We start from the raw sequence: 23,097 nt of genomic DNA on the forward strand, positions 1-23,097 counted from the left end.
ACACATAAGAATGCCATGAAGACGTTCTGAGGCCCTCCTTACTGTACTTGTCACTCTGCCTCAACGAGAGGACATAAAACCAGAAATGTCTCAGAGACATCTAACAATCATCGTTAGAAGATAGGATTTTAATAAGTGAGGCTATGACAGATGCACAGTTCCATGTAAAGACAGGTTGAGAGAAAGAACAAAGTATATAGCTTCCTAGGCAAGCAAATAAATGCCCGGATCTACACAACTCACACATGAAGAACTAGCACCACTCTGCTTCTTAGTCACAAAACACCACTGAAAGATGAGCCAAGAGAGCCAAATACACAAGTAATACATGCACAAACACACTAATATACATACAAATACCTTTAAGAGGATTATTGGCAGTAATAAAGTAATAGAAGAAAAAGGAAGACAAAGACTCAAAGTGAAGCTTTTAGCAGAAATCATCAGAAATCTTGACAAAATCATCATGCTAGATTTCTTGGATCTGCTACTGCAGAAATTTACTCCTGCAAATCATCTGCTACTGGCTAATGCCAGAATCTGAATACCAGAGTTGATGGACCACAGTTCTGGCCAGTTTATGTTCTCAATACCTACGTAGAGTAGATCTGTTTAATAACTAAAACGGATGATAACCAGATTGAAAGTATTGAAAATTACTGAGAAGGTGTTTCTAGGGAGACCCAGATGAGCTGCAAACACAACAGAGGGACTAGCCTGGAATACTTATTTATAACCTGGTAAACTAGAAATAAGATGCATTCATATAAACTAGACCACAGTGACAGGGGATTTTTTTTATCATCATATATAAACTTCTGCTATTCAGTGTTGCTGTAACGTATACTACTTTCTTTTCACATTAAAAAAGCAAAGCAGATTTGTCTTCCTCTGCTTCTGATGTAGCTGTTTCATACAGCTACTAATCAGTTCAGAAGATGAGGACTACCAATAACACATTGTGGGTCACTCTTTGTAGCACTTCCTTCACTTTTGTAAATTTTTAATGCCTTTCCTCCAAGACTGTCCCAAACACTGAGGGACCAAATTTAACTTATGTTCCTATTACAAGACGTAATGTTGTGTTTCAGGTGCATTTTCATTTTTAAAATTGAAACTTTAATAAATGCAACCTAAAGTAAAGGACAAGAAGATGCTGTCATAAACTGCATGTATGACCCTTCAGAGCACAGGTGACCTAAAGCATTTATCTAAGAACTCCTATCACAAGGACAAGTTATTGAAGCATTTGTACAGTAAAGCAACTGAACAGTAAAAGTTCTTGATCACATGGTGTGGATGGTCTAATTTTAATTATTCAAAGACAGAAAAAAAAGATGTTAGATCACACCTCTATTTTTGTGGCAGTTGTCCCTGCAAAAGGAAATGCTATTGAAATGAAAACTGTGCCTCAGTGGGTGGAATATATTTTAGTTTTCATTTTCATTGTGTGTTAAACAAAAAAAATGTGGGTGAGAATAAAGATGACTTCCAGAATGTGTTTCTTTTTCTCTACATATGTTGTGGGGTTTTTTTCTTTGGCATGACAAATGCTTACCTGCCTTACTCAAATGGTTCCTTTCCAAGTTTAGCAATTATCCATATAATAATAAATCTCCATTTGAAGACATTTAAAAAAACAGATGTTGAAGTAAGCAGATCACAAGGATTCCATTGGAGATCAATGAGTCTCTAGGCATTTTCAGAGAAAAATTATGACCACGAAACACCTCAACTGCTCTTTTGGGACTGCTACAATCTATTGTCTCAACATAGCTGCTGGTTTTTGAACTGTAAATCCATTCACATGTGGAGAAATTAATGTGGATGGTCAGTTTACCTTTTCTCCTACAAATGTTAAAAATTTACTTGTTCCTGACTTGCTTTTTTTCTTCCACAGCACCCAAAAGCATGAATAAATATAGAAAGCTCATGATCACTACTTTTTTCTTTTTTAACCTTCAAAACAGTTTGGGTCAGCAGAGAACAGAACAGCAAGCGAAAACTTTGTGCTAGAAGTACAACAACAAAACCCACCCCACCTCCAACACATAACATAGCCTGCACCTGAGTGGCTATTAGTCTCCAGACTAATAGTTTTCAGTCTGGAGCTGATCTGAAGATGTTTGAAGGTATTTCTGCTGAAAGACAGCATTGGCTTGATTTTCCAAAATGTTTATAGCTCTTAATTCCTATTTTGCAAAATTGTCTCAGGAAGAAGAAATCTGACTTAAAAAAAAAAAAAAAAAGAAAAACAAATTAACCCATCACGCCTGTGGCATTCTTCATCCTGGGCTGCATTTCCAGAATGTCTCTTCCAGTAGCAATCTGAAAAGATTCAAGCAGTCCTTCCAAAAGTGGTGTACCCACAGAGTATCAACCCAAATCCATCACATGTTTGGGACCTTACAGCTTGATTCAAACAGTCTGTGGTGAATAAACAGACAGCAAGCAATGTTTAACCAGCCTTCCCTGAGACAACCAAGATTTCTTCTCCTAAAATTGACTTTCCAGTAGAAGCTGTGCTTTCCCAGTCCTTCCAATGGTTTTCTTGCTCCAGAATTTGTCCAGAAGGGTAAGGGGCATTAACATGGGTATTTAAAAGACTCTGACTTGCAGTCAAGCACAGCTGCATTGGTAACTAACTGTTCCTCCCCACAACATAAGCAAGCTGAGCATAGGGCAGACATATGGCAGCTGGAGCTTATTCCAGTGGATGCTTCTGGGGTGAAAAAATGACAACTTTGCTCAGGAGACACTAACCTCTATCTGTGAGGGAAGGGATTTTAAGCTGGGGGTGAAGAGAAAGGAGGTCAGCTGCAAGAGGTAGAGGCTGGAAGGAAGATAATCTTTAGGGGAAAGGCTGAGGAAGCTGAACACCTCAACATCTGCACCACACATCCCCTGCTAAAACGTGGTGGCCAGCACTGAAGAGCAGCAAATGGGAAGGAGACAACTGGAGATCACCCCTGCAGCAACAGACTGACAAGCAGCAGGAAGCCAGAAAAACAGAGAACTAAAAAACAGCACCTGTTTAAAACTCATCATCTGGAAAAATGCAGCATTCACTCAGAGGTGAGCAGATGGAAAAGACATCTACAGCCTCTTAAAGGAAAGCCACTGAGATACAAAATTCAAGACTCTTCATTATCGGCCTTAGGCCCAGAATAACTCTTGGAGATATATTGCCAAGGTTCCTATTTTCCCCTGATATTTATAGCCACTCAGCCACATTTGATTTCCAGTTAATATAGGCAATAAAGAATCACATTTTACACAGCAGTGAACACCACACACCCCCTGAGTGCCAGGTGAGTTGTTTTACAGTGATTAACATTAGGCAACTGTTTCAGGAGAGGAAGCGAATGCTGACTTATCTGTCTGCAACAGAAGGGGACAAGTGGGTGACAGTGTGACACACACTCCCAGCTTTATGCCAGACAAGCAACCCTCTGCACGATGTCTCCTTTCATTATTGCCTGTGACCACACAAGCTTCTTCAGCTCATCTGTATATTTCAAATTTGTTCCTACTTCACCGCCTCTGTGCCCATCTCAGCTACCAGATGTCATTTCAGCACGCTGTACAGTAGTCTGTACCACACCAACAAGGCAGAAGATGCTTCCCTTCCATGAAATGCAATGAGATGACTCAGATCAAAGGATATTACTGCTAACCTCGATGATAACTTTCAGCTAAGGAAGGGAAAGGCTTGAATTCAGGATTCTTTATTTCAGCTGCATTACCATCCAAAACCACGTTACTCATTTCTAAACAAAGAATTCAGTAAACCTGGTATCTTAAAGTGCACATAAGTGGAGATGAGATCACTGAGAAAAGCAACAATACAGAAACAAGATTAATAGGGCAATAAATAGCTAACAATTAGGTGAGTCAACTTGATTAGACACATAAAGGTGCATAGTGCTTATTCTAATTTATGAAATTAAACAAGGCAAGAAGGAATATTCTGGGCAAATGCGCTACAGCAATAGAGAAAAAATAACATATTTTGGGAGGATGCCTAATTTTTCATAGTCTATTTTTCAGAGGTAGAAGAAATTATTTTATCACTGTAATAAGAGGCTTCTTTCCCTTCACTGCCACAAAAGCAGCTTCAAATTCATCAGTCTTGAGAACAACTCTCTCAAAATAACCAAGTATAAATCTGTTGGATGATGCTACTGGGGTCACAAAAAGAAAGAAGATTTGGGACAGATAAAAAAAAATAAAGGAGAAAAGAATAGCATGAAAAACTAGGTTATGGCAGTGTGTTAAAAACCTCACAAAGAAAAGACAGCATGTGTATGAGGCAGAGTGGACACCTTCCTTTCTCCAGCAAGATAAATATTCTTCCATCTGAAGGAGTTGTTCTTCTACAGTGTGAGGGTCCTGGCAGCACAGCTCATTTCACAGGCATGCAGGGTGAACACTTCTAGCCATTGTTTTAGGTTATTCCTCAAAGGCCCACCACCTCAGCAAGAGACATGCAACAAGAGACAAGCCATCTACTGTAACACTTACCAAAGGAGGTGGTGTTGGCTGTACTGTGTAGGGGGGAGGTGGCATATCTGTTATTTCTGGATCATCATGTTCACTTTCACTGTAGCATTCTGAAGCAAACATGGAAAATGAGCAAAAGCAAAGTGTTAGACCAACTCTCATTTATTCCTCACAGAGCTGTGGTAACCAAAGATGACCAAGTAGCATGTCCTGGGCTGCAGACCACGCTGTAACAAGTCTGTGTCTCCTACAGTGAAAATTAACTCACTTGTGATAATGTTACAGTACTTCAAGGCAATTTTTTTTTTTTTCCTTTTTAAGTAAAAAAAAAAAAAAAAAAAAATTGCTAATTTGCTATGAATGGAAACATTTGGTGATGCAGCTCTTGATAGCTTCACAAATAGGCCTGGGTAGGGTTTCTTTGTCCTCCCTTAGCAGCCTTTAAAAGAGAGGCTGCATCATGTATAGTAGGAGTTAGGGAGACCTGTTGAAAGTAGCAGATGCTGTCTCTTAATCTCTAACCGGTAAGTTTTCCTGGAGGTAGCAACAGGCGTTGGTGTTTTGACTGCAATTTTGGAGAAAACAGATTGCTTGCATGGTGCTTTGGAAACCATAGAGCAGCCCCATGAGAGCTGTCTGTCACCACATGGTAGCTGACATAGGCACACTGTGCAGCGTGGCAGTACACGTGCAGAGCTAGTACTAAAATTAAACACAGAACTCTAGGACTATACACCCTACTCATTTTTATTTTTTCAATATGAAGCAATCTGGTAGAGCCTTGCAGTCTTTTGACATGTGGCAGAGAAGCAGTTGGGTTGTTTTTTCTGTCACCTACCTGTGCAGCATTTTCTCAGATGCTTTTATAAAGTGGATTAAATGAAGTAATAATCATTGATAAAATAAGACACAGAAAAGAGAAGGTGGTAAACCACTGCTTCCTATTCCCAAGTCCTGGCTGTAACCACTGGCTAAGATCACACTCCTCTGCTAAATTTCCTGGCATGCTTCAGCCTTTCACATCCAACCTTTATAGGAGCAAGTGCTTGCATCCTGCCCTGCAGCATATGTGGAGGGTGACAGTGCTCACCCCCACCCAACTGAGCTGGGGACATGAAAGGTTAGAATATACAATCAGAGCTTAATGAGGACAATGTGCGCAAGTGACATGTCACAAGAGCAGAGGCTACCCCTGCAGTCTCCTCCTCAGCCAGCACCCTGAACTCCCTTTCCTGCCTCCAGCGGCACACAACAGCTTGTGCTGTCCAAGACCAGCTGGGTCTCTCTGGTAGAAGCAACCCTCCAGCTCCGTCCCAGGTGGGCAAGGGTTGTTTACGTTTGGGGAGTGCTTTGTAAGAGTTGAGCTTCGTGGGTTCACACCACTAGGAAGCAGTGTGCTGGCAATGGTCTCTGGGAAATCACCTGTGATTATCTCATCTTTTCATTATAATGATACCTGAATGCTTTCTTTTTTGTTACTTTTATGTCATTTGGGGGCTTTCATAAGAACAGCGTGAGGGAAACAAATTTTTAAGAGAGGAGAATTTTACACATATGAGAGAACTTTCTAAGCTGTTAGCAAAGTGAAGAGATTTATTTTTTTTTTTATCCCATACTGTTTGCAGAACTGTAGAGGTTTTTAATGACATAACTACTACTCTATTTACTGGGAAAACGTCCTGGCACATGTTAGCATAAACGACTGAGACTGGATACAATAAGGCCTATATCAAATTCTAAGGTTCTGTTAATGCCTTCTTGAATAACTCTTAGTAAAGAGCTTATTGTTTCTACAGCTCCCTTTTTAGGCACACTGAAGAAGTGAAAAAAAATATCAACAGCTGTTTCTGATACTCTAAACAGGCAAATAGGGTTGGGTGGAGGGGGTTAAAATGTATGGAAAGTACATGAATACACAAGAAGTGACATTACAAAAGCCAAGACCCCCTGAAGAGTTATGGTGTGTGATACAGAGGGGAGAACCAGGTCAGCAGGAACAGAAGTGAATGTGGGTAATGACAGCATTTTTCTGAAATACAGCAATGCCTCTGCAGGGACACATCCACCCAGGCTTGTCAGTGGGGTGCTGAGCCCACACTTGAGGCAGCTGCTGGAGCACCTGAGACAAAACATACGTGGAAAGACAAGGAGGTGTTAGACACCAGAATGAGAATGCCTTTTTCTGAAGGGGAAATGAGCCACTGGTTTAAAAGCTGAAGTAATCTTGGCTATGTTGTGTTTATTGCAGGTCTATTAGATAACCTGTTGCTGAGTGGGTTATTTTGTATCTTCCTGTCTTTTTTTTTTTTTTAATTAAGATTAGTGGGCTGATTCATTTTGAAGCATTTTCTAACTCTTGATTCAGCCAACACAACCAATACTACACTTTTTTGAGGCTTTTTAAAAAAAATAATTTGTTTTCATGTACAGAATTTTACCATCCTCATCTTACAACAAACTTGTGAAGACACAGACAACATATTTGAACACTTCCTTCCTAAAATTGCCATGCACTTCTGGCTACATAGCCTAATACTCATTATAGACCTTTATCCTAATTAACTCAGACTGTTTTGATGCAAAACTGGGTTCAAAGAAGACACAGCATTTTGTAGGAATTTAGGGATATGGGAATTAGCAGGTTTTCTGACAAGAAATAAAGAGGAACCATGAACCGAAAACAGAGAAATTGATGAGACCTACTGAATCTCCAGAAATCAGTGATACTATGTTTACCAGCCCCAAAGCTGTTTTTAGTGGCAGAGTATAAATGGAGCCAGAATATAAACAGAGCTAGATCATACTAACCAACAATGGAATTACATGTCCAAAGCCTGGACCATAAATCATTACAATAGTCAGGGAAATGTCAAAAAGGATGCAGTGATGCTTAGACAAAGCAAGCTGTATCACTCATGTGTTCATACCACTACAAATACCAGTTACTTCATAATGACAGCTCCTTCATAACCTGAGCAGTTCTAAATAAGGTACTGGCTACCAGTACTCTAAAATTGGAGAGTCAAAAGGCCATACGATGATATGTATTCCTCAGGTCAGAGTCCATCCCTGGTTTGCTAACTACACTAGCTAGACTAGCTACAGCACTTCTTATTCTGAACTAGCTCATAGCGTATGTGTCCTCACCAGCAGCTTTTCCAAGCGCTCTGACAGGTGACTTGCTTTGTCCTCTGCTCAGATTTGTGATTCAGGTGCTGATATCCTCCCACCAAAAACTTCTATTAGGTCAGTGTGCAAATTAATAAATAAATAGCTAGGGACCCTTTAAAATTACTCATTCCACAATGAGCTCTTGGGCTTGGCTCTGAAACAAATTGTAGGCTTCAGCACACCACTACTACCACACATACCCCCCTCTCTCCCCCCTCCAACATTGCTGTTGAAACCTCCATGAACAGAGGAGACACTAGGGATGGATCTACACTGCACAAGGTGCTCCCCAGCTAGTGAGCTCCCAGGCCTTAGCACAACTTCTGTAATATACCTTACCAGCTCAAACCACAGAGTAGTGCAGCTGTTTCTCTTTGCGCTTAGTAGGTTTATAGCAAGCCAGCAACTTGCCAGAAAGTAGTTATCTTTCACAAGATCGCTGAGTGTCTCTCAGTGGTACTATTTCTCACCACTATTTCTTTTTCTGTGATTACCCTGGGCTGTGTCAGTGTCATTTCTCTGAACTCAGTTGACAGACAGACCCAAGTTGACAATTTAAAAGAAGGAAAAGAGCTGACAAAAATTTGGCCAAGCAAAAACTGGGAACATGATGTAGTTACACACTGAAGCTGCTGTTAGGAGCATACCTTCCTCATTCTTCCCATTGGGTGCCTGAGGGTCTACAGCCATCCCCAGCTTACTTAGCCACCTGTGTTTAAAACAAAGGGAATATAGAGTTAGGGATACTCACATGCTATTCGGACTAAGTTTTGTCCCTTTCAGATGTGTTCTGCATCACCACATCCATTTTCATTAACCTGAAGACTGTGGTGAGCAGGACTAGTTGCCTGGGACATCGTCTTTCCCTGATCCTGAAAAAATCACTACTGATGACCAGGGAGTTGCATTCATCAAAGCTAAAGGAAAAGTATTTATGTGTGCTGTAGCAGAACTTCAGTGGCTTAGTCCTGCTAGTGAGGGATCAGCTTTCACCAGAGTGAAGCAAAATGGATTGGAGCCATAGAAGACCATGTCAGCTGCCTTGGCCAAAGCTATCACAGCACAGTCTAAGAATCTAAGCCATTTAAAACCAGACTTTTTGACCATTCTATACTGCTTTCTTCAACTTTGTTTGTACTCCTGGTTTTGCTAAGTCTCACTTCCTGTGTTTCTTTAAGCTATTGATAGTTTTTTTTCCACTTCCCTTCCTAGCTGGCTGTGTTCTTCTAGTGCTAGAAACAATCCCTAGGTATACTTTTTCTATATTGTTTCATTCAGATCTATCCAGGTTTTAAGAACTTAACAAGTGAAAAGGCTCAAGCCTTTCAGATTAAAACTCAAGGCCTAAATAGGAAAGTATGAAAAACAGGAATTAAGGTTCATAACTCTGAAAAAACATTGTGCCTGATTTTGATTCTACTGAAGCAATGGAAAATTTGCTAGTAAGATCATTGTCAAAGTAATTGGATTCTTAGATTGCAGTATGAACAGTAGAGCCACGTAACAGTTCAAGAAAACAAAGTGACATTTCTGCAAGAGTGGACTATTGACTTTCTTCTAACAGCAAATAGAATGATATTTTTTTAATAAAAAAATTGTAACAGGAAAAAAGGTTTACTAAAATCAAGACTTCATTAACCAAAAGATCAGACAGATTGCTAGGAGCCATGTGCAATTGGCCAGGTAAATGCATGTAGCTAGCCAGCACACGTTTACTGTTCATGTGTGCATGACAATAGCAAATACATGCTAAATTAATGAAGCAAATTACTGTATTAATAAATCTACTATTGATTTAATATATATGCATGAAGAGTTACAGAAGGTCATGATCTGTCAAGCATTTATGCGCACCAGTAACTCGACACACATGAATGCCCCAGTGAGTTCAGTGGAACCACTCACATGCATATGTATTTGCAGGACTGGAGCCAAGAGAACAGATGTCTTTTAGCCTGTTTTGACATATGCGTGAGTATGCGTGTACTTTATGTATTAAATGCATGTATTTTATACTTTGCCAAGGAAAACATTATCAGTTACAACAGTGAAGAATTACTGTAGTGTAGTGTAAGCTGCTGTAATGCTAGGCTGTCTAGCTTTAAGCCAAATTGATATTTACTCTTGAAGTGGAGTTTGAAGAAAATCAGTCTGGGGACATAAGAGCTGGGACACCTGCATAGAATTCAATCACTCACTCACATAATACTAAACGTTTCAAAAGTGTCCTTAGGACACTGAGAATTTCCAACTGGGCTCCAAACTGGATGTTGGCACTCACTAATGTCCTCCATTAGCTCTAATTTTCGTTTTCCTTCTCCTTGCATCCTTCCCTGTCTACTCTCTCAATCAGGGTTACTTTCCCTACAGAAATATTCCTGTCCAGGTGTCCCTCATTCTTAGTCCTCCTCAGCCCATCTGCCTCAAGAGCTTCTCACTCTGTTCAGGAGCTCTGACAGGAAACATGGTGATACATGAACGGATGGTTCTCTCTCCACCATCTGTATGCATCTACAGATTTATGAACATAGGTATATGTACATACACTACTGTAGTATCGTACATCTCTGTATATATATCCCTTTTCATAGGTCAAGCATGTTCTTTCAACCTCTATCCGTTCCTGCTGTGGTAAATATGTATGAGGTCTCCTGTCTGTAGGAGGAAAGAACAGTAAATGCCTTATGAAGAATCTCACGAAGGTCACCAGCAGAGACATGATTAAAATAATGGATTAAGAAAGGAGCTCTCTTCCTATTTAGATTATACAGCTTTGTATCTGTATTTGGCCATTTAATGTAATAGCATTATGAACAGACTGCAATCTGAAGTAAAAAAATACAAAGATATGAGATGTATACAAATCAGCCAGAACTGGATCGATAGCATGGAATATCTATTTCTGATAGCTCAGTGGTTTCTAAAATGGTAGTATTTGTATCATTTTACTTCTTGATTCAAAACTCTGTGAATGAATTGTTGTTCTTATAGATATTTTTTGAAGGAAAATTGCTGATCTGCCATGAGGGTTGATTAACTGCAACATAATTTGGCACTGAAATAAATGCTTACATACTTTAAGAATCAGCCCTTCCTATCCCTGTAACCTTCCCTGTTAATTGACATGATACTCAAAGCAGACACTATAATTTTCCAGCCTTAGATCACTTCTGGGACAAGACTATATTAAGCTTTTCTCTCTTGTTAATTTCTTCCCTCAGTTGTCCTAAGGTGATGAACTTGCTATCAAATCCTAGCACCTCTCTAATGGAAAGGGATTTATACCAGCAAATATCATCAACATTAGTATCAAAATCAAGCTAATAATGGAATTCTGATTTCAACTGTCATTAGTGACCAAATAGCAGTAGGCTCCTTCTACACAGTGACCAGAAAATAAAACAGACTTAGTAATTCCCTGAATAACTTTGTCAACAACCACTTGAGAGGGAGAGAATGAAATTTCAAAGGGCATTCTCAGGCATGAGACAGGATGAAACATGGCCAGTCACTCCTACTTACGTGTTCATTTCCAGAACATTTTCTGCCGCAAAATAAAATGTCTTGATCTGTGGGTGGCTGATCTTAATAGCACTTCAAGAAAAGAAAAATAGAAGAGATATGAAGAAAACTGGTTTACGTAAGAAAGAAAACATAATAGCTGAATGAATTATTTAAAATATTTATTCACTCCACTATATTAATCTGGATCATCTTATCCATCCAAATAGCTCTTTCCTTAAAATGCTAGTGTATTTTTAGCTTATATCCTAGGCCACACATTATTCAGAGGATATAAACTACAGGAACAAAAAAGGGAGGAATAAAGAATAAAACAAAGACTTTCATTATTGAATTACATAATTCTGTTGCATGCCCACATCTCAAATACCATGTGAAGTTTTTCTTCCTGCAGCTCTGAAAAGCAAAGTAAACTTAAAAAGAGTTCCAAGAAAGCACCAGGAGTGACCCAAGGTATGAAACAGCTTCCATGAGTGGTTAATCAGGCTGAGACCCTGCAGCATGGAAAACTGATGGTGGGGGGAAGGGACATATGGAATAATAAAATCACAAGTGGCATGCAGCAGGTGAAGAGTGGCTGACTCTTCACTGTCTTTTCATAAACCAGTTTTAGGAGGCACCAAAAAGGCAACTAGATGGCAGGCTGGAAACAAACAAAATGGATAGTCCCCTGCCGAGGTTTTAGTTGAACATCCACCACTAAGACTTTCAGTCTTTTTTGTTTGGTTGGTTGTTTTTTTCCTAAAACATAGTCTCCAATCCAGGGACTGTGTGGTTTCTGTCTTTTGTTCCTCATTAAGCAACTTACTCTATCCCATGGAAGCACACCCAGCTGACCCAGCAGCTCTGGTCACTCCTCACAGCTCTCTTGATTTACCCTATCCCAAGTAAGTGATGAACATGTGTTTCTCTTGCAATCACCTACAGCCAACAGCTGCAGTAGTGAAGGGCAACATTTTCCCATGGTACTGTACCATAGGACTCAACTTTGAGAAAACAAAATAGAGCTCTCCATATTCAAAATAGATGTCCCCTTTCTTTGGAGGAGTCAAGCCCACAGTTAACCTCAGAAACACCTACAGCTAATCGCAGTGTGAGATCTCAGTAGAAGTACAGAGGCTTTCTCTTGAGGGACAGGATAAAAACCATGCTGAGCTTTGTAACTTTGAAGAGCAGCAACACCCCTCCAAACCTTTGAAGTGTAGTCAGAAGGGGCTGGACATCAGTGCTGCATGTGGTGTTTGGAGAGAATATTTTGAAATGTGTACCCTGCCAAACAGGGTTTGTATTCACTGTACAACCAAAGGCTTCAAGTACAGCCCAAAGCTGCACCACTGAAGCCTAAAGAATAGTTCCAGCTTGGAGGTAATCAGCATTACATGCACTGTTGTTGACCTCCTTACCTACAAGAAGGTATCCGAGATGGACTGCAACTTGCTCATAATCAGTGAACAGAGGAGGGGGAAAAAAAGCATCTGGCATGCTGATCTACTGTTTAATTTGTAGTTTTAACACAGCACATCTGGTAGAGTATTTTCAAAAATAGTTTTGCAATATGGTTTTCTTTCATTAGCTCAATTAATATCTCATTATTAATACAACACAGAAGAACTCCCCACAGCTTCATTGCCAGGCACTACTGAGATTCAACTCCTTACAATGTTGTAAAAATCATGCAAAACTGGAGGCAAGAGATAAACGTACTGCTTTTTTTTGCATTCAATTGCTCGATCCACACTGAAGTCTGGAAGTCTGATAAATCCTTCTGCTTTTTCAGCCTGTAATAAAAAAAAAAAAAAAAGTAAAAATCACCGCATCAACCTATTGGTAAGCTGCCAGACTCCAATGCTCAACAATATTTAACATGCAAATGCTTGGTTTTGACAGCTTTTTATACTGTGAAAATATATGCTTATCACCATGGGGACAGATCATATCCAGTGTTTTGGCCGATATTTGGGAACAAGAAATATTCCTATACCAGCTACTACTTGTGCAAATCCTTGGTGCTAGAAAGCCACCGTTCCTGTCTTTGCAAGTGGCAGTCTGTGAGCATGGGATTTGTTGTACACTTCTAGATATCAAAGTGGCTGCAAGAGGAAGGATCATCAATTCCTATGACAGTGCTGAGGTAGATTCCCTCTCTTCACCTCAAAGAATTTGTATCGGAGCACCCTTACCTAAGATTCCTGAATAAGTCATAAGTCTAGTCCAGAGACTGAAATTGTCCAGGGCACAATTTAGGTTTGGATCAAACTAGGACTAAAACCAGCAGAAAGCTGTTGGAACCCAATTCCTTTGCAGCCATCAGTGATCACACAGCTTTCAACAAAGAGACCAGCCTTGCTTTGTGCATAAAACACAGAAAATGAAACTACTGAACTTCAGCTCTAAACCCAGAAGACCCTTAAAAGAGATGGATAACATAAGAAAGGATGAATAAGGGTTATATCGTCTTTTCAAGTCTGGATATTACATACAATCTCAAAGGAGCATTTGTTTCATTATACAGCACACATGCATTTTTCACAGATGCATAACAGCACCACATATAATGATCTATATATTTTTGAAAAATACATGTCTGAAATAATGTGAATTCAGAAGTGACCCAAAATGATGCTAGGCAGAGATGGTCTCCCCTGGGTAATTGTAACATGGACTATTTTGTAGGCTCATTTATATACGCCTGTATGTAAAGCAGAGGCAATATGAGCTGCTTCCGTGCCAGGAGGTGAAACAGCGCAAGGGGATGGCCCTATGGAGCTGAGCTCTGTTGTTACGAACACTGCAAACCAACCTCAGAGAGCTTTGGCCACCCAGATATCACTCTCCTCAGAAATTTTCAGGCATGGTACAGGAGGTAGCAAAAGCCAGACAGACATTTACAGTACGCTGTTTATATGCAGACACCCCTTTCTGGATGGGAGAGGGTGTACAGAGCACTGGCACCTCTGTTCTGGGTCAGCTGAACCCTGTCAGAGCAAAACTGAAGTTATCAGCCTCAAATCCCTGTTCTTGCTGCCTGCAGCTGAAATATCTTTCTTTACTACATCTATCTATATTCACCAAATCAGGAGCAATTAGCCTTGGACTCTGTAAGAGGAGCAACGATGCAGGCAAAAGTCTATAGCACATAATATCAGGAAAAACTGTACTTTCCAGACTATAGAGAGCTTTCATTCATGACTCACAGTTTTGCTGCTCCCAGCTCTTATCCCTGGGCACATTAAAATTCTGAAAACGTACACTGAGTTAAAGCAGGTAAAATATACACAACAGTTACAAAGAGAGAGGACAAATGAAGATGACTGACAGCTACTCAAGTCACATTATGCATGAATATAAAGAGACTATAAAAAGCTGTTCACCGAGACAAGTCTTTGAGCTTTGATGCTCAAAAGCATGAATCTCTGAGAACAGAAGTATGGATACAGAATGGATATTTCAGTGGGTGGCTTCCCTGCACCTTTGCTTATCTGTTCTTTGGTATGCAATAACCATCATTCCTGAAGCTTACATGTATTAAATTTGCATTTTGCATCTTCACTAGTAAATGGTTTTGCCTGCTCCAGGACAAAAAAAAAAACCTCAAACAAACAAACAAAAAAGCCCAAAACACACTTGAACAGTTTTGTTACTTTCAGTACAGAACCATGATGTTTATCAGCATCTGGGCTGGAAAAAATTTTTGGGTTTGCAATGTGACTTCATTTGTAACAAAAGAGTGCTTATTTATTTGCTATTCTGTTTTTTTAACTTTCTTTGACTATATTTGTATGTGTCCGACTTGTTTAGAGCCTGGCTTGATGAGCTTCTGTTTCCATTCCACAGGCTGGAAGTTAGTGAGAGTAAACTCACTGAGATAAAACAACAATTAACTAAAGAAACAAAAGCGATTAGGGTTTTTTAGTCTTTTTTTTTTTTTCTTTACATGTATATTTCAGTCGATTACACCTTAAGCTAGTATTTCCATCCCAGAACCATAGTTACAGCAAGTATATGGAGATGAGCGGATGAGTACGGGTCAATAAAAGAGGAGTCCTATTCAGGGACTGCATTGTACTAGAGATAGAGAACGCACTATCCTTCATTTCTGTACCAAAAAGTGTGGTAACTCACTACACCAGGTGCAGCAAGAACATTGATATTCCTGTTTGGTTCCCAAGACCAGTTTAAGAACACCATAGACAACTCAAAAAGAGTTCATGAGTTATCAAAGCCATTATTACACACATTGACACTTTCTTCTCTGTAGTATGAATCAATAAACCCAGTTTTAAAAAAGCAGAGACCCATAAGATCCATAAGAAGGTACCTTCTCACCCATACACTAATAAATCCATGGCCTGAGTAAGTAAGCCATCAGCTGGGTGAGTGGGTTGACTAGGTTTTTGAGTAGGTTTGCCTTACATGTTACAAATGCAACCACAGCTCAGTAGCCATTGGTCTAGTTTGTATGCCACTAATAGCTTAGGATGCTGCACAAGCACTCATGAGGTGATTAAGTCTATGCAATGACATTAGATGACACTGTCTTTACTGTCAGTGTATGCAAATGTTTGAGCATTCAGATTTTGTTTTGGGTTAATGAATTACCAGGACCCAGTAAAGCCAGCGTGGGGACACTCATCAGAGGTGCTTCCACTCATGCAGAGATGGAACTCCGCATGCTGGGATTGAACCGCTAACATATCCAATGACTATCTAAATTAGAGGATTACTGTCTAAATTGTTAATGAAAATAGGTCTGTAGGCTTTGATTTCAGTACTTCACATTTACCAGGCTTACTTACTACGGAGAAATCTCCAGACTCCTTATGCAGTATTTGACATGTTCCAGTTGGTAAAAGATTATGTTTTCGCATATGCATACGCTCCCAATACGTTCAGACATTCAGATTGCGTATTAATTCTGTGATTTCACATTTGTTCATTTATAAGAAAAGGAACTTTAAAATGTTTCATTTTATGTATGAGTGAAAAGAAGGAGGTTAATGGTATGATTTCTTTTTAATGAACTATTGGTATATACCTCAAATATGCCAACTATATAACAAAAAATGGGGGGTTGATGAGTATGTAGCTCCATAATTACCAGAAAAGGGGAAGGAAAAAAAAGAAAAACAAGTCATAACAATAAAACATTACAACTGTTCTTACAGTCAGCATATACAGTTCCAAATAAACACTAGGAACACAACATGTGAAAGTCATCCTTTCAGTCATTCTTGGAATGAAAACGACATTTTAAAACATTAAAAGTCTATAGAAGTCTTAAATGTTTTCTTTTCTCAAAAATATTGTCTTTAACATCACTTTAAGCGTGCTATTATTTAACTCACACATTTCACTCAAACTTCCTTCAGATTTTATTGCAATGCTGTAAAATAGCCCTAAAAAGTGTAGATTAAAAGGACCTTGACCTGTTTCCTATTTAATTAGGATGTTTAAAAGAATAGGCTGTTATCTCTTGTGGGTTTTATGCAGGTTAGCCTAACACATAAATCGGCACTTTTTGCTACGCCCAATTGTTATTGTTGAAATTGTTTCCCTACAACAGTTTCTGAAAATGCTTGATGCAAAAAGAAAGTAACCATATTTTCACAGAAATAGGCTTTTTGCTTAAAAAGGTTTCATAGATTTCTGAAATATAATGCATAAATCCACTGAAAGAGGCCAATATAATTTTTTAGCTTGCCTCAATACATTGCCTGAATGTTGTGGCTTTAGGAGATATAGTAAATAATTTAATAGACCTTTTTCAATATTTAAAGTGAATGTAATGGTGCAGAAAGATTTTTTTTTAAAAATTATGCTGCAAAGTGAAAGTATCTAGTTACTGTGGAATAGCTTCAATCTGTGATTCAGGGCACTCCTCATGGCTCTCCATCACCATGTTTCAGCATTGCCCCCAGAAAACCCTGTGGATGTTGGAGAAACAGATCAGTCCTCAAGCCTTTTTAGTCTTTTTCTCTCTGCCAAGTACACCAGTGGCGCAGCCTATAGAACTGTGAATAATCTGCGTCAGATACTGGACCAGAGGTCCTCAAAGCCCTTGGCATAATCAGCCAACATCAATGACTTTTTCATCCACATACGCAGCTACTGTAACTCAAAGGAGAAGATTTCTGCTTTAAAAGACTGCAATTATACAGCTCTTAGTAAAGCTGTTTGAGTGAGGACCAATTTAAATGCAGTGAAAAGGGGAAAAAAAAAACAAAGATAAATAGTGACAGTAGATCACAGCCTGCAACCCTTTGATTTTTATATTTATATTTCTTTTCAGTTGAATCCCCATGACAACCATCATTAACACATCCTGCAAAACTGTATTTCAACTCTATCTGAAAAAACAGCTGAGCTATCCTAAAGGCCCACAAGACAGAGACATTTAGTCTTCTGACCCTTTTCAGCCAACACTATCCAACACAGTTGCAACAAGCTCAGAGAGTCAGGAGCCTGGGATTACACATGACAATCTTCCCCTGCCACTCCTTTTCCTATGCAGGAGAACTGATTCCCTACAGAGTTTCAGTATAAGTAAAACTGCCAAAGGGGCGGATCACATTCTGTCCTCTAAACACTTGTCTTCAAGACAGCTGCCTACAGAGAGCCGAACAGCTGCCTACTCAATAGAAGAAACCAAATGCTAACAAAAAGTGGTTGTCCAAGGAGCCTGGTATTTCTGAATGCACCCAGAAAGTCTGACTGCTCAGATCCATTTTTTGACATTTCCCATGTTTCCATTGCAAAACCATCCCTTTTGTGTTTCTTCCTAGTCCAAACATCTTCACCTCCCCAGACTTTGGGCACCTCCATGCTGCAAACAAAAGTTTACCTGCCTCATGTGTTATCCATGTATTATACCAAGAGCAAGCTTATATGGGAAAAAGTTTCAGGGCAGTGTACCCAAGCCTGCTGAGACTATCAGGGCCCTAAAATCACCACTCACTGCACCTCAGCTAACCTGGATTTACCTGTGTGCTCTGGTTTGCGTTCAGTGAGGAAGCTTGGCCCTTGGTGTGTCTGATCCGCTATTGCTGACCCTTCTCAGCATTTTATTATTTTTTCTTTTTTGAGCAGTGGCTTGCACAACATATTTTATGTTAAATTCAAGGAAATACCATCTGTAAATATCACCACAAGCGTCCTATATTGCCTCCCCCAGCCTGCCTCATGTGAAAGACCCAGAACCAGAGTTCTGAGGCTTGAAGGCAAATTATATCAGTGACAGAAACATCCAGAGCTTTGTGGGAGCCTGAAGACACTTCATAGAGAACATGGTGTCAGCTGAGGTTACCAACCCAAATCCAAGACAATACACGTTCCTGTACAAATTCCACCCACTCCCTATTTTCTCCATCTCTGTTAGAAAAAAGGTCCAGCACCCTGTTGCTATGCTACAGTTGTCAGTGTCTGGCTGACTGCAGTTTCCACACAGCCACGAAAAAACATGCTTGTTTCTCACAGGAATGAAACTAGTCAGGCAGAGCTACGGGCAGCCAGTGTGCCCTGGTTCCTTTGACCTCAGCACTGCTCCTCCACCAACACCTTTTGCTTCAGCTTGTATAATAGGGCCCATCATGAGAACCGTCAGGCACATGAGGAGCAGGACTTCTTTTTCCACATAACTATGAACTTAGGATTGTCATCTTGAATGCCCTGTCGGGACAGAAAATTTACTTCACTGAAGGCAATGGAAGTGTAAGCAGCGTTAAAGCCAGATAGTAAGAAGAAATATCAAGCAAGTTATTATGTCGCTGCTATTTCTGTTTCATCAATTGAAACATGAAAATATCTGTGAAAATACAACAGGTCTAATTCATCTCAGATATGAGACTGAGCATGGCTGTGGTCTCATCAGTTTAAGTAAGCAGATCTTAGCACAGGACACCTTCCCATACCTCACCGTTACTGACATTCTGCAAACAATGCCTGAATCTACACTTGTGCAGAGGCTGCACTTGAAGTTGTCCAAGGAAACCTTGGGGTTTTAACATAAAATAATGTGTGAGAGTTGGCAGAAGCTGAAAGCAAAGGAGATGCTACCAGCTAGCATGTTTACAAGAACTGTGATAGGTGAGAAAGGCTGACATAAGCCAGCAGAATTTTGAAGCCATATGACCTCTTTAGAGCATTTGAAATAAATGTTGCCACCCGTTCTTCAGCCTTGTTCATCTGGGGGCAGTCAGTAGCAGCCAGAAAGCAGGCATGAACTAAAAGGACGAGTTCACACAAATGATAAATCCTGTCTAGAAGCACTGGAATCAGCATGCCCCATAGTTTCTCTGGATCTTGCGTGCAGATTTTAGCCAGGCCAGTGGAACTATAGGAAGTAGAGGACTTTGCACAGCTCCCTCAATACCCTTGTCTTCCCAGAAGGCAAACTTTGTATAGTCTTGCCTTGTTTTATTTCCTCTCAGCTTGTTTATTCCTCAGAATAATTCCTTTCTGACACTTTCCCTGTCTAAATGGCACATCAGCCAGCCAGCTCACCTTTCTTTACACTGCTTGGACAGAAGTAGGGTATTAATGCTACTGATAAGTTTATCTGCCGTGTCTCTTTCTATTTTCTCTTTCTCACATAAATGTATTTGACTTGGTCTTGAAAGGAAGCTACAGCAGACTATCATGTCACAAAAACAACAGCCCAAGACCAATAGAGTTGTTTTCAGTTTTCCTTCCGAAAAGGATAACTAATACATCTTTAAATGCTAGTCAAAATTTTCATACTGTTTAAAAAAAAAAACAACACTATACCCACAACTGGAGGGAGAATGTGAAATACTCTTTACATGAGTGAAGTTTTGTTTAGAGCTTGGGGATTTACTTTTTTTTAATGTTTTAAGCCATTTTTTTTGTTCCCTGAAACAGCAAGGTTTTTCATAAGGATTACTGCAATAGAAATAAAACAAGTGGGAAAAAATCCAGAGTGCATTTAATTTCATTAAATGCTAAGAATTCGTAAGGGTTTCTTTAATTTTTCATCCTTTGCTGGGCCTGGGACATGCTGATTGCCAGAGCAGCTCATCTGTATTTAGAGAACCTGTTGCCCATCCACAGTTCCACACTGAAGCTGCTAAGTTTCAACCTATGCTGTTGCTGGTGTCCCCTAACCCTCTGCACACCCTAGTTCTGGGCTCTGTCAGTCCATCATTTGAATGTGATGGCAGGTTTTTAGATGTAACAGTGCAAGACAACAAGGTAAAGAGAAAAATTATGCTCAAATCTTCATTGGATGGGCAAGACACCCTCTGCCCTGTCAAGGTCAGCTGTAGCAAACAGGCTGGAGTAAAGCCAGCTGATGACTGCTCACTGCTGCTTTGCACTCAGCCATAACCTTTCATTAAGGAGGTTACTCTGGATTTCTCGTTGCCTCTTTCTCCCATCACCCTTTTTCAGCTTTTAATTCCTAGTTTCTTCAATTGATTAGAGGAACTCAGGCCTTGCTGTTGTTCATCTTAGATTATTTCACACTGGCACAGAAAGTAGAGTAGGCTACTTGGGCTCTATCAGCAGGAAAGAAATGCTATCTATACCAGCTGTCCTGAGGGAAGCTTATCCTCTGAATAGAAAGCTGGACCTTGAATTCGAAACAGTGTCGTCCTGCAGATTTGACATTCGGCATCAACTCATCAGAGCAAAGAGTCAGCAGAATGTGGTAATATTTAATTACACTGCTCTGGATGAAACATCAGCAAGACCAGGAGTAAAAACCTCACCAATTGACACTGCTCGTATCTGCAACCCTACCAGTATGAACTGGGGAGAGAGAGAACAAAAAAAAAGGGAGAAAAAAGGTGCAGTAAACAAATAGATTAATCTCAGCGTTGAAGGGGATTGAGAGAAACACAGGAGAGACTTCTCAAAATTAAACTAATTAGCAGTGAAAAAGTGTTCCTGTTTTGAGTCTTGATAGCAAGTGTCTACAAACTGCCAAACCCCAGAAAACCTTTCCCAAATTCAAATGCCACCACTGCCTGTGAAGAGCAGCTTTAAAGGGCAGAACAGACAGCAAGTTAACATTTTACAAGTACTTGCTGAACTTGAAACACAGTTTTCTGCATGTTTCACATTCACATAGACACTTCCCAGATTACAAGAAATGTCAGGACTAAGAAATAAACCCAGTCATCTGTACATTTCCCGGGTGCATCTAAGTTGTGATCCCTGCTTCCCTTCTCTTGGTCCCAGCAGATCTGTTTGTCCAGCACCCAGAGCTGGATGAACGGTGTACTCACCAACTGACTGCTGTACCAATACAGCGATGACTCCTTCAGTACACACCAGAACTTTTTCCATTTGTTGCCAATGAAAGCTCCTTTTTCCTTCTTTTTGTAGAGCCATCCTTGGCAATCAGCTTGCCCCAGCTCTTTACACGATATCCTCCGTCGGCTCATTATAAAGAACCCTGTGCCATTAAAAATACAGTGTTCTGCTTGTTTAAAAGTGCATCACCAGGAAAGATGCCAATTAAAGATATCAACCTTACTTAGCGAGTAATCTCAGCAAGTCACCCAAGCATATCTTAAAATACACGTAGAAATCTTTCAGTTTTATAACGGCTGTGACAGTAACACACGCTCATTTGAAAGGCATTCTGATGTGCAGAAGGAAAATAGTAAGCTGCAGATAAAGCAGATACTAATTAATGTTAAATAGCAATATAGGAGTTTTTGTAAATTATAAATACATCCTTTGATCCTTTTAAGAGAAGCATGCATGTATTAGCTTTCACACAGCTGCACTGAAAAGAATACATCTATTAAGTCAGCTAGAGAAAAACTATTATGCCAAGTACATGAAAACCGCTAGTGTGTGTGTATGTGCAGGCAGCTGATTCTACCTCACTCATTTTCAGCTTTGATTCAATTAACATACCGCAAGGATTTAGTCCAAAGGAACAGCCCGTTGTCATTTTTCTCAGAATCAGTGCAAGAATCAGTGGAGTTACAAAGCAGCCTTCCACGAGCTGAGTAGCAGTATAAAATCCTCACCCTCCCAAAAATAAGACATACTAAGAAAATAACAAAAGAGAAACCCAGGAGAGAAAAGAAAAATCAATCTCTCATTACCTTGACTTTTCTTTTTTGTCTTCTGACGCAAGGGAACCTGTAAGAAATGCAGGAAGGAAAGAAAAGAGGAAATTTCAGATTGTGTTGCAACATTTGTGTAGAAAGGGGAGGGGGAAGCTAGAGAAGGACGTTGTGGTGAAGCTGGTGGTATATGCAGGATGGAAACGCATAACCCACTCACTGCTGAAGGGATGTTAGCAGCTGAAGCATAAAATGTGTTAATTAAAATTGATGTATATAATAGTTGAGCAAGAGCAAACGTAACTATTACATGTGTCTGTCTACTGATGCTTCCAGTTTCACACACATAGGCAGCTTCTACTTTGCTATATGTTTGCCTGAATTATATTCTGTGTTTAGAAGTTAAAAAATAGAAGTCAGCACTCCAGCATTTTAATGCTTCATTACACTCCACGAGGGGGATTTACAAACGTGGGAATATTAAAGATATACACCAGAAGCCTGTTTGTCATTTATCTCATTCTAAGATATTCTGAAAAACAAACAAAACCAGAAATTTATTTTTCCTTTTTTTTTTATTTAGGGCAGAGAATGTATTTCCCCCATGTAAGACTTTCAGAATATTACTTTAAAAAAAAGAAAGAAAAATCACACAAACCTGGCAGATTATCCAAATTGTAAAACATACATATGCCAGAAGTTTGCCATTCCACACATGAGTTTTAGTCACTGCAAAAATAACACAATTTTATTATATTTACTTATTTGCAGTTTATGTATTTTATCCCACATAAAGGCATAGGAAATGAAACTAAAAGAGAAGACCAGAGACCAAAAAAGAGGTCATTAGAAATATAAGGTC

General features: G+C 39.7%; 1 protein-coding gene across 4 annotated transcripts in view; it reads right to left on the reverse strand.

Annotated features, from left to right (window-relative positions):
* The window catches only part of IPCEF1 (interaction protein for cytohesin exchange factors 1), a 61,858-nt gene that overhangs the window by 18,152 nt on the left and 20,609 nt on the right, over nt 1–23,097 (reverse strand). For 2 of the 4 annotated variants that reach the window (XM_062640835.1, XM_062640837.1), the window contains 6 exons: nt 22,275–22,311; nt 21,441–21,610; nt 12,901–12,974; nt 11,197–11,268; nt 8,322–8,383; nt 4,525–4,613 (listed from right to left, as the gene is read on the reverse strand). In XM_062640835.1, coding sequence (XP_062496819.1) covers nt 4,525–4,613; nt 8,322–8,383; nt 11,197–11,268; nt 12,901–12,974; nt 21,441–21,610; nt 22,275–22,311 — 504 coding nt within the window. Of the gene's footprint in view, nt 1–4,524; nt 4,614–8,321; nt 8,384–11,196; nt 11,269–12,900; nt 12,975–21,440; nt 21,611–22,080; nt 22,241–22,274; nt 22,312–22,455; nt 22,644–23,097 lie in introns of those variants that run through there. The other 2 variants (XM_062640839.1, XM_062640838.1) reach the window with 2 other exon arrangements.

Source organism: Pezoporus occidentalis, unplaced genomic scaffold (genome assembly GCF_034315485.1).
Source record: "Pezoporus occidentalis ecotype Australia unplaced genomic scaffold, CSIRO_AGI_Poc_V1 ctg67, whole genome shotgun sequence".
Classification (NCBI taxonomy): domain Eukaryota; kingdom Metazoa; phylum Chordata; class Aves; order Psittaciformes; family Psittacidae; genus Pezoporus; species Pezoporus occidentalis.